The 12,084-nt window shown below is 35.8% G+C and overlaps 1 protein-coding gene across 2 annotated transcripts; it reads right to left on the reverse strand.

Moving 5' to 3' along the window:
• Positions 1 to 3,431: 3,431 nt before the first annotated feature.
• Positions 3,432 to 11,086, reverse strand: LOC18438079 (protein LAZY 1). Of its 2 annotated transcripts, none has more exons than XM_088869727.1 (5): positions 10,765 to 11,086; positions 10,568 to 10,634; positions 7,567 to 8,312; positions 3,872 to 4,121; positions 3,432 to 3,748 (listed from the first exon to the last, which is right to left on the reverse strand). In XM_088869727.1, the coding sequence occupies exons 1-5, from the start codon at positions 10,768 to 10,770 to the stop codon at positions 3,729 to 3,731; spliced, it is 1,089 nt and encodes a 362-aa protein (XP_088725853.1). In that variant the 5' UTR covers positions 10,771 to 11,086; the 3' UTR covers positions 3,432 to 3,728. The 2 variants fall into 2 exon arrangements, with proteins under 2 accessions (XP_088725853.1, XP_088725852.1); XM_088869726.1 differs by having other exon boundaries at positions 7,567 to 8,336; positions 10,765 to 11,005.
• Between the last annotated feature and the right edge of the window lie 998 nt (positions 11,087 to 12,084).

The following is a 12,084-nucleotide window of genomic DNA, read 5'->3' on the forward strand; positions in this document are numbered from 1 at the left end:
GCTCTTAATCCCTAGAGAGAGTAGGTTCAAAAAATCGGGGTTTAAAATGGGGACGAATTTTTATCATAATTGATTTTTTTTCAACTCATGGGGATCGATGGAAACAAAAAGAACAGTTTTTTAGTTACTAATGTGGCATAAAAATTATTGGGGTGGGCGGCGCCAAGGCGAGGGGAAATCTATAATTTTCCCAAAAACAAAAAATAAGACTTAGATGTAAAATTTGGAAAATATGAAGTGTGAGCCAACTCCGCATTTATTTTTCATATCATAAATTTTTTGAAATTAAGTTTTGGATAAATTTTAAAAGGACAAAAATACCCTTTTCATGAAAGAGAGTGAGAAAGAGTAGTACCCATGAAAGAGAGTGAGAAAGAGTAGCTTCTAAGGATGACTAATTTTGGAGTGCGCATACCAACTGTCCGTTCTAGATTTCATATCATACAAGGAGGCCACCCACGGTCTAGAAATGCTTATTGTCCTGATACTGTAATCGAAGAAAAAGGAAAAAGAGGACTTGAAGTGAAAATATGATTTGTTTGTAATGGACAAACTTTGCTCCCATGGGAGCACAGTTTGCTTCTACTTTTTTGGTCAGATGGCCTACTTGGGAGGTTTTTTTTCAATCTCAAACTTTGGTAACCACCTTTGAATCACTAGATGATTGTTCTAAAAAAATAAAAAATAAAAAAAAAATAAAAAAAATTGGAATTTGAGTTTTCCAATACTTTGTTCTTATCTCCTAAAAATTGGATGTTCCTATTCAATACAGGGATATTATTATTTTTAATTGCTTAGAGTGCAATTAGGAATCTCTTTTTATTGAAGTTAATGTTTAAAAGGTTATATCCCGAAAATGCGGGGGTCCCAAGGTTGAGAGAGTAAACAGACAATATACTACCGAGGGAGTAAAATATTTATTGGCTTCTTTGGAACAATGCAAGATTCTAAGAAATAGAAATGTAGATAGTGCCCATGCATGTAAAACCAAAGAGGGCGTCATGGGGGTAGGGGCCAATGTGATGTGTTTCGAGCTCGCAAATCAAATCGGAAAACTATTTCAAATCAAATAATTGACGTGATGCTGCCCACTTGGGAAGCATGGAAACTTCGCTTCAAACTTTCATACATGGCGTCCACCTTACTTTAGTTTTGCATGAATTAAATTCCTTGGCGTTGAGTAAGAGAGAGGAAAGAAAGAGAGGGACGTCCGTGTGTATTTCCTGTAGGGGAGAACGGAGGCACGAGATGCCCATTTCATCTCTTCATTTATGTCAGAGGGAGATAGAGAGAGAGCAGAGAGAATTTAGGGCATGGGGAAATTTACAAACGGATCGGGTATTTCTACCGTTACAACAGAAAGACCCAAAAGTAAGTTGTTATTACATGGAAGGACGAATTCTCTATTTTTTTTTTTCAAATCTGCCAACATCAAACCGCTGATTAGTCCGGATATTTTTGTTAAGTTTGTAAAATATGAGGAAAAGGGAGGCGTTAGATAAGGGAGTACTATTTTTGACAAGTTTGTAAAATATTAGGGAGGGGAAGACGTTTGATAGAGAGAGGGGAGAGGGATGGGATGGGATGGGATATGAGGGAGGGGGAAAGTTAGATAGAGAGAGGGAGAGATGGAGGATAGCCGCGGTGGATGGGATGAGATGGGATAGGAGGGGTGATTTTAAGAGGGTGGAAGGAAATATTCCACACAAAAGCCGAGAGAAAAGGTCGCCTAAGGATGAATGGACACAGAAATTGTGCCAACATTTTCTGATTCCATCCAAGCCCAAGCCCAAGCCCATCTACCGCGGTCCTTCCTCCCTCTTTCCCTCTCAGTATCTAATGCCTCCCCTTACCTCATATTTTGCAAAAGATCTCATCCCATCCCCCACCCTTTTTCTAACTATGCTTCCCCCACCCTCGTAATTTGCAAAAGAACCCATCCTATCCGCCGCGGCGGCCTTCCTCCCACTCTCCGCATCTATATCTAACACCTCCGTTCCTTCATAGTTTGCAAACTTCGTAAAAATATATGTATTAACGAGTGGTCCGATGTTGCAAACATCAAATCGATAGCACATTTCAAACAAAAAAAATAAAAATGAGAGATCTGTCTTTCCAAGTAATAATGGTCTATTTTTAGGTCATAATATTATGATCCTAAAAATACTCGGTCCGCACCTAAATTTCCCTTTAGGGGTTTTTATACATAAAATCATGTGTTTTATGGTTCATTATAAGAGAGAGTGTCAAACACATGCGAGATTTAAGAAACGGGCTCGAGTCACGGTGGCACATGCTAGGTTTTCATAACCTAATATCTCAAGTTGCATTCCTATGTAATCTTGTAAAAACAAATAGCGATAGCATAAAGAGTAATTTATGTATGGACACTTAAATAAGCAAGAAAATACGGAAAGAGACAATTTTTTTTTGTTTTGACAATTACGTTGAAATTTGGTCCCCCATAATTTTTTATTTTTTTCTAGTTTTTATTTTTTTTCTTTTTTCAAACATTGACACCGGTTTGAAATCTAAGACCTTGGATTGCTTCATATGTGGCCTTAGGCCATCATGACAATGGTCTGAGGTCCAAACCTCAGATCACTGACATTGGTTTGAGACTAAGACCTCAGAATGCTTTGTTTTAAGCCTTAGGCTGCACTTATGTTGGTTCGAGGTCCAAACCTTGGATCATTGACATCGGTTTGAGGCCAAGACCTCATAATGCTTTGTTTGTGGCCTTAGGCCCACTCTGTCTGTGGCTTTAGGCCATATTGATGCAACCCTATATTCGAAACAAAGGTAAAACATAAAATAAAAACCAGTTCGGAACGAGGGCAAATTGAGGAAAAATAAAAAAACATATGAGAGAACTGACCTTCCACGAAAACTTTAGAAAAAATTAACCCAGTATGTACTTTCCTATTTATTTTAGTGTATGTAGAATTACTCAAGCTGGAAAAGTAATTTGAACAATTATTTCATGCCGATTGGGCTGCATTTTTACAATGTGCGGTCTAGAGATATAGAGATCTTAAAGATGGATGCAAATAAGTGGTTCATCTAAAAAAAATTGTAATTAACGGTCCAAATATTTTATTAATATAATTATTATTTCTAGTTTTTAATTGTAATTTTTTTTTTTCATATTCATGATCTCCATGTTAAAAATTATATATTTTTTAAAAATTAGAATCAAATTTTATTTTAAAAATATAGTTATTACCAAGTCTGCATTTTTACATTGCGACTTTGGCCGCATGCTAACCGCGTCCTTTCGTGTAATCATCCTTCTACATTCAGAGAGAGAGAACTGGAGAGAGAGGTTCCAAGTAACTATTTTTTCTTTATTGCTAATCATACGAGATGGAGAGAGAGTAAATTTCAAGGGACAAATCTGACTTTTATTGTTCATCATATGAGAAAGAGACTAAATTTGAAGTGACAACTCTGTCTTTATCTTCATTATAATACTGAAAACAAACCCTGCTTTCTTCATTGATCACATCAACAAGATACGTATATAGCACAGTAAGATACGTATATAGCACAGTAAGAACAAACAAGCCACATCATCTCACGCTTCTTAGTAATTAATTTTCATTCTCTCTCTAGAAAACTAATAATTTTTATTTACTAATAACTAATTTTCATTCTCTCTCTAAAAAAACCAATAATTTATATTCTCTCTCTAGAGAACGATGATATGCAGATTCTCCTTTCCTGTTTTAGAGCTCCAGAACCAGATCTACAAAACCAACAAAACAGAAAAGCGTGATTCATACTTGCAAATGAAACTCTAGAGAGAAACTACACGACTACCAAATAAAACTGTAGAGAGAGAAATGACAAAAGTGCAGCTATACTCAACAGTTTGCATCAGTCTTAATCCAATATCCGGTGTTCCCATTCGAATTGATGCCGGAGAATGGTGTTTCGCGGTGAGCCTTGTAGCGGCGTGTGCGGGCGCTTTCTCTCTCTCGACCCATCAAATCTTTGCCTTCGTCCACATCTCCATCATATGCACCGCCACCCTTATAACCTTTGAGGTGGGCCTTGGTTTCATTCTTTGCGGCATCAGAGCTTTCTGGATGGATTTTCCTATGAAAGATATGCAACAGCTGTGAAACATGGCAATAGAACGGGTTAGAGAGAGAGAGAGAGAGAGGGCAATCATTTACATCCCAGATTCATCGAGATAGAATGTAATGCAATAATCTCCATAGACTGAGATGTGTAAGGAAAATATGTATTGTCTACCAGATTGATGTGGAACTTATATATTGTAATCCGTATATATGGAAAGGTAGGTATATGCTCTCTTGTATTTTTGCGGTATGTCTGATATCATGGGAGGAATCTCAGGTTTATCTTAAGAGAGTAAGTGCTAATTAATTTAATTTTTATAAACAAATCAAATACGGAAAAAAAAAGAAAAAAAAAAATCTCATATTTTGTGAAGAGTCTCAGTTTATAAGACTACTTTTTAATATATGGAAAAAGTTTATATAAGTATGCAACCTTATAATGTAGAACTACGGATGCACCTCAAAAATCTATCGAAAAGGTAGTTTTAATGTTAAAAATCCTTTTGATTGATCTTCTCGACATCGAGATGTATGACCATGAAAAATTAAAAAAATTTAAATCTAAAAAATAATGCATTTACAACATATTATCTACGCCGTCTATTTTCCAGATTTTCATATATTTATAGATATACTTGATTTTAACCATTGTTAAAATTTAAAATTTTATAATTAGATATAAAAATAGATTTTGAGATAATCCTAAGAGCATTTTAGATCAAAATTATATATCAAGATAAAATTTGAAGGTGCATCATCTTATCTCTACAGCCACGGATGCGTTCGTATGCCAACTGCACCCTTAATATATGCAGTATACATCTTCTATATGAAACAATATATACTTTCTTTTTAGAGAGAGGATCCCATCAACATTCAATAATTCAATTGAAAATGAGAATAAGAGAGAAATAACACCAAGACAATTAGAGAGAAGAAACATTATGTCTTGATGTCCCATTTTTTTTCTTTATTGAGGATTGCAATATCTTCATGTCTCCTCCACTTGGATATCTAGAGGCTTAGAGAGGAAGCTAATTCCCATTATTGATAAACCACTTCACTGTAAGTGGTTTAGAGAGAGAAAGGCATTAGCATCATCCATGAATGATGGTCTAGGTTCCAACTAACGAAGGACCCGTAGGCTAGAGAGAGATTAAAGCCCCTAATGAAAAAGCTTGGGTTCTTTGGCCCGCCCTCATGTCCGCTTCAAGACAACCCACATGTGAGTGACGTGGCTCTCCATGTTGTTGAAAGTGTATCCAAATATGGCTCATGTGATCATATGACCACCTTAAATAAAGGATCAAGGAATTGGTCTTGGACTATAGTGGTGAGTAGTGGAGCTGCATTATAAGTTCTATTTCTACTATTCAACTACACAAAATATATAGGGAAAAGATGTTGTCGGCCTATAGGTTATAGGTTGATAGGATAGTGTAAGCCTAATGACTCATCAAGGAACGATTTTTTTCATATATATTTGCTTGTACTATAAGGGTTAGGTTTATGTTTTATCTTCGGGGTACTTCATCAAGGAAGGTGTCCCCTATCCATGAAAGAAATAGAACATCACGTTGGGACACCCCCACCACCCTGATCACGTAACCCTATGGTAGGGTCATTTGGTTATGTGAAGAATCACGTCTGGACCATTTTTCGAGAATTATTTGGAGTTTGGACATTCATATCGAACTCAAATTGAATATGAATTGATTTGACCGAAAGAATTTTTTCCATATATATTTGCCTTTACTGTAAGAGCGAGGTTTATGTTTTTTCTTTTTGGGTACTTAAGTGAGGAAGGTGTCCCTACCCATGATAGAAATAGAATATCACGTTGTGGCACCCCACCAGCCTGACCATGTAATCCTGTGTTGAGTCATTTGGTCAAACATTTGTTGAGAATTATTTGGAGTTTGGACATTCATATATGACATAATTCTTACCTAAGAATAATAACATAAATGAGCCAAGCTCATGAAAACTCCAAGACCCATTCTAATTAAATAATTATCTATTCACGCAATCAAAGGTTAACGATAGAATGGGTTGTGATGGGTGTATTATCAAAAAGATCATTATTTTTTATTTTAAAAATTATTTTAATAGGTATATTAACCACTAAGCAAGGGCAAATTTGAAATTTTTACAAAAGTACAAGGGCATTTTGAAAGTTTGTGTCCTGAAACTTTATTTGTCGAGTAACTGTCCTTTAGTAAAAATTTAATTTTACCCGTTATAGAGATGGAAAAAATATTTTTTGTCTTATAGTGATATTTACAAAAACACTATTACTTAATGAGTAAGATATCACAAAAAGTAACTTTTTTTTTTTTATAAAATAAACCATAAAGTTAATAAATCTACTGTTCACAACTCATTCTATCATTAACCTTTGTAATTTAAAAGACTGTAAACTTTAGATTATCATATATATATACACATACACACGCTGCGAATAAATATACATATTAAATAGAATGTTCATTGTCTTTATTCTAAACAATATCCCCAATGAAGTTACCATAAAAAAAAAATAAAAAATCATATTATATAGCATAATATGTTAAAACATAGGGATTGTTTACATAGACACCATTTATCTTTTGTACATAGAGGCCATAATCATTTCCACTTATTAGATGTCAAACTAGATAGTTTAGGGCCGAGGGTTTTTTTTTAGAACTTTATGTCTATTGAATGACATGCTTGCATCCACCATTTTGAAATTTAAGAGACAAAATGATGATGATGACTCCAAAAGATAGATGGTCTCTTTGTAGACAATCCTTGAAATATATGGTCGAGATGAACAGTAGTTTGGCCTATATTTCATATAAAATTGATCACATGAACTATTAAATCGTTAGGGTAGGCTACAGCCATTTGGTAGTCTAAAATCCCTTTATTTCCCATGAAGCAACAATTTCGTTGGGGGAGGTGCAACTGGGCTCCAATGAGCCTGGCTTACTAGATGATTCCCCTTCTTGTATTGATTGAAACTACCAAGGTTAATAATGTGAGTAAATTGTGTACTCCTGCGGGAGTACAATATATACTTATTCCCTCAAGAAAAAGACATTGGGAGGATTTTCTCCGTTTTGAAGATTTGGAAACTAATTAGGGATTAACAAATGGTGTGGTTTGTATAAGGCTGAGGCTCTAAACAATCAAAATAAAGCATACCGTCAAATACACTACTGAAGTTTTTGTAATAGCCTGAAAATTCATTTGTACCTCGAATTATATAATTTAATGTTTTAAAAATGGTGTTTAGCCTACTAACATAAAAAAACTAAGAAAATAAAAAAAGTAAAATTTCGGGTTGATAAAGGCAATTTTGAAAAAAAAATAAAATAAATTGGGTTGACCGACATTTTTTATAATTTCCGCCAATAAACAGTGCAGTTTGTATTTTACCTAAAATTTTAAAGTCTCAACGTATATCATTCTAGAAAGGTTAAAGAAAGGTCACCTTGTGGAGCTTATTAGCTGCAGGATCAATTGAAGAATCAGCATTAGCATTTGAGGAAGTGTTCCTGTGGGCACTTTTACGACCAAGTATCTTCCTTACCAAATGTGCCCCAACCTTGGTATTATTATTATCGTTGCTGTTCCCTTCTTTCTTCTCTTCTCTCTCTTCTTTCTCTCTCATCACATCTTCAGCCTTGCTTCTCATGAAAAGCTCCCCCAAAGAAGTTCTTTGCTCTTTCACCCTCACTGCCCCAATGTTCACAGGGGATCCAAACAAATACCCTTGCAAGGGACAAACATTTCCATATTGCCCTTGGTTCTCCACCCCACTGTCCTTGGCATTGTTGTTTGGGTGGTGATTGATAAGAACTTGGCCCTGGGCCTGGGGCGGGGCTGGGGCCGGGGCATGGCCTTGGGCTTCTTCTTTGGCATGGTGGTTGAGAACCTTCTCCAACTCTTCATTGATGAGCTTGATATGAGTGGGCGTGAGCTCTGATTCTTTCTCAGGCAAGTCTTGAATGTCAAAATGGGCCTCTAGTTGGGACTCATCCGGTGCAACGGGATCCAAGCCCAAGGTTCCTATGGCTAAGAGCCTTTCGTTAAGGTTGGCAAAGACGTCGTCTTCTATTTCGATGGGGTCCTCATCTTCGATGCTTTCGAGACCCGCAAAGGACTTGCGATAGAGGCGGTCCTTTTGGGAGATGGGCCCAAATGAGAATTCGGGCTTCCCGTCGAAAGAAGGCCGGCCTGAAAAACAATTACAAGAGGCCCCTGAAACCAAAATTATAACCATATCGGATTGCATTCATGCCATTTCTACCCACTCTTTCTCTTTGTTTTCTTCTTCAGGTCTACCATATTGCAATGATATGCCATATTAGAAAATGGAATTGTATGCTATCAAATCATTTATTTTAATACAAAGAGGTCACAAGCAGTGTTAGAAAGATCGAATCGGGCTGATCAACCAGTCATGGGCCGGTTCTGAGTAACTCTGAACTGGGTCGTTTAATCGGTCTAAGTTGGTCAAGTAAAAAATAATTATGTCAAATGGGTCAAAAAACCCCAAATGTTTTTTTTTTTTTTTTTTAAAAATGAAGATTTTATGTATATTTTGTTGTTACCTCCATTTGTCTTTTAAACAATAGAAGTAGCACAACTATCAAGGGAGAAATTATCAATTGGCCGGATTTTTCTAAACTCAGAACTTAGACTCTGCGACCAAAACAACTAAAATTGAGCACGAAGCTTTGTGTAATCGACCAAATTAGCACAACAATCGTGTGACTAACTTGATTATCTTCAAAAAGTACAAATTTTGACAAAAAAGAAAAAAACCAATCTAAATCGGGGGAGACATCATTAGTTGGGTGGATTTTTTAGAACTCAGAACTTAGACTTTGAGTCTCAGACCACAACATCCAAAATCGAGCACAAAGCTTTGTGTAATCAACCAAATTAGCACTATGATCATGTGTGATGAACTCGGTTATATTAAAAGCACACAAATTTTCAATGAAAACCAATCAAAATTGAGGGATAAATCATCAGTTGGGCGGGCTTTTAGAACTCAGACTTTGAGTTTCAGACTAAAAAGCCAAAATCGAGCGTGAATTTTTTTGTAATCGACCAAATTAACACATCGATCTTGTAATGAACATGATGATCTTCAAAACGAACAAATTTTGACATAAAACCGATTAAAATCAAGGGAGAAATCAACTGTATGATGGACTTTTTAGAACCCGCCGAAAATACCCAAAAAATGGCTCCAAAATTTTTTTGAGATGATTTTTTCAATGTTAGATCATAGATTTATAGCCTTGGCATAATAATTTCCTTTAATAATGGTCTTAAAAGCTCTAGAAATGCCTTCAACAACTGAAAAAATCAACTAAAATCAAACCCGTGAGGCAAGATTCTAAGTTGAACTTGTGAGTTGCACAGAAAAAAAAAAAAAAAAAAAAAAAATGTTTCTTTTTAAAGGCTGTTTCATCTTTTTTTTGGAAAACCTCCCTGTTTGTTAGTACTCTGCCGGTTTGGACTCAAATCTGGCCAGTTATGTAGGGGTCCAACCTCCAAGTGGACCCCGAAAACCGAGGTTAATAGGGATCACCAGGTGCCTAGTTTCGAGTTGAACCGGGCGATTTTGTTAACACCAATCACAAGCACTCTTATCCGTTGGATGTAAAACCCAATAAATAAAAGTATATCACAAAATTTGAAAAATTTTATTTTAACTTTGTGTCCAAACAATGACACATCATCAACGATTTCAAATCTATCCATCAATGAGGATCGTAACCTCTTTATATCTAAAGTAAATGGTATCATTCTACTTACCAAAAAAGAAATAAAAAATCATTCTATACACTTCCTTAAAAAATTGACTCTCTTCTATATCACTCCCCCTCACACATACATACAATTCGGAAAAACATGTCATTTTAACCAAAGTAAATTGTTTCATACGGGCATGCGCGCGCACACAAACAGTAAATTGTTTCAACTAACAAACCACTCTCTCTCTCTCTCTCTCTCTCTCATACACAAAAAAAAAAAAGAAGGCACGCGCAAGTGCATACACGACTAAACCCACACTTGGACCTTTTTAGAACAGTACTTCATTTGGACGAACAAACACTCTCTCTCTCTCTTTTACCTATGGAGCACCCTCCACCTTTTTAGAACATTACTTCAAGTGGACAGACAAACCCATTATCTCTTTTTTTAACATAACTAACAATCCCATTCTCTCTCTCTCTTTCAACCCTTTCTCTCTTTTTTTTTTTTAACATAACATACAAACACCCATTCTCTCTTTTTTTTGAACATAACATACAAACCCATTCTCTCTTTTTTTTTAACATAACATACAAACCCATTCTCTCTTTTTTTTTAACATAACATACAAACAAATTCTCTCTCTCTCTCTCGCAACCCATTCTCTCTTTTTTTTTTAACATAGCAAACAAACCCATTCTCTCTCTCTCTCTGTTTACCTATGGCAAAATCCTTTACGATATCGGTGTTATTCTGCCGAAGTTTCCGATGCATCCAGTCCAGTATCTGCAAACATGGTAATGCAAATTTGCGAACATAAAATATCATTTAGCTTATACAAACATTGATAGAAGTAAGCTAAAAGAAATCCCTCAAGAAGGAGAAGAAGAGTAGGAAAATTAGAATGTAGACCTACCCTCATTTTGGCTTGCAGTCACGATCAGATTGGGGGAGATGGAAAATCAAAACCCTGTGTAGTTTTAGAATGAAGAGTCTGTATGCTTTTATAAATGCAAGTTGGAGTGGTGGAGGAGGTATCATTCACCATAATTGTCTACATGTTTAGAGAGAGAGAGAGAGAGAGAGAGAGAGAGAGAGAACAGGGGGAAGGGTCCAAGATCTGGGCTTGGGAAACATATTGTCGCGTTCAATCCATGTGGGGAGGGTGAAGGGGAACGTAATACAGCACCACCCACTCTCAAAAGCTCCCATTGGAAAGCAGCAGATATTGACATTACGGGATTGAGAAGGATTCATTGTTGGGATAAATGACCAAATATTATTATATATCATATTCATTCAACATTAAATAAACATTTCATACAATTATTATATGATAATTCCACAAAGAAAAGTGGGGGAACATTTTTTTGTAGTTTCATGTTTGTGCATGTTTCGAGACTAAGAATTGTTTAATGGGTTTGGTTTCTATAAGGTTGCAACAGTAAAAAAAATCCGATTAAGGCGCACCACTATATTTTGTAGTAGCACGTAATTTTGGTGTAAAGAATTCTTAAGATTGTCTCAAAATCTATTTTGATATCTAATTAAAAAGATTTAAACTCATAAAATAGTTAAAATCAAGTAGATCTATAAACATACGAAAATCTTGAAAATAGACGGTCTAGATAATTTGTTACAAGACTCACTATTTTTTGGAATAAAAATCTTTCTTTTTTACTTATACATACATCTCGATGTCGAGATGATCAATTAGAGGATTTTTCAACTATAAAACAACCCTTTTCAATGAGTTTTTAGGCGCATATTTAATTCTACATTTTAAGGTTTCAACCGTATATAAACTTTTTCATTGTTTAATTAGGAAGCAAATAAAACACTTGTGTCATGTAAAGGGTGTCTCTATTCTTAGGTTTAGTGCTGCAAAAAAGACCCGAGGGTTTCACATTAGAGGAGAAAATATCTTTAATTGCATTAATCCCCCTTCTAGTCCTATTTCGTACAAAAAAAATCAATAATATCATAAAGCATAGCCCTGCCTTCGATTATTTTAGTTGAAGTATCCAACTATGGTGACCTCGTGCTTCTTTTGGTTTGTCGCTTGGTAACTGTAAGCTCACTCCCACGTAGGGCTTCCAATGGGACGCGTGGTGCAGCTTAGACCTTAAAAAGGTAAGGACTGTGCTGCAAACTGTGGCTAAGGGGTCGGGCTAGGGCCAGTGCCAGCTTGGTTCAGCCTAACCCGGCCATGTTTTTTTTCTTATTTTCCTCTTTT

The sequence above is a fragment of the Amborella trichopoda genome, chromosome 6, assembly GCF_054954075.1.
Source record: "Amborella trichopoda isolate Santa Cruz 75 chromosome 6, AtrichopodaSantaCruz75HAP2 v2.0, whole genome shotgun sequence".
NCBI classification, from domain to species: Eukaryota; Viridiplantae; Streptophyta; class Magnoliopsida; order Amborellales; family Amborellaceae; genus Amborella; species Amborella trichopoda.

What these genes read in the sequence shown, in the direction of transcription:
- LOC18438079 (XM_088869726.1), bottom strand. An exon ending in CGTAAAGGATTTTGCCATAG is followed by an intron (nt 8,337 to 10,567) that starts GTAAACAGAGAG and finishes TTTTGGTTTCAG; the next exon opens with GGGCCTCTTGTAATTGTTTT. An exon ending in GATTAAGACTGATGCAAACT is followed by an intron (nt 3,749 to 3,871) that starts GTTGAGTATAGC and finishes TTGGTTTTGTAG; the next exon opens with ATCTGGTTCTGGAGCTCTAA.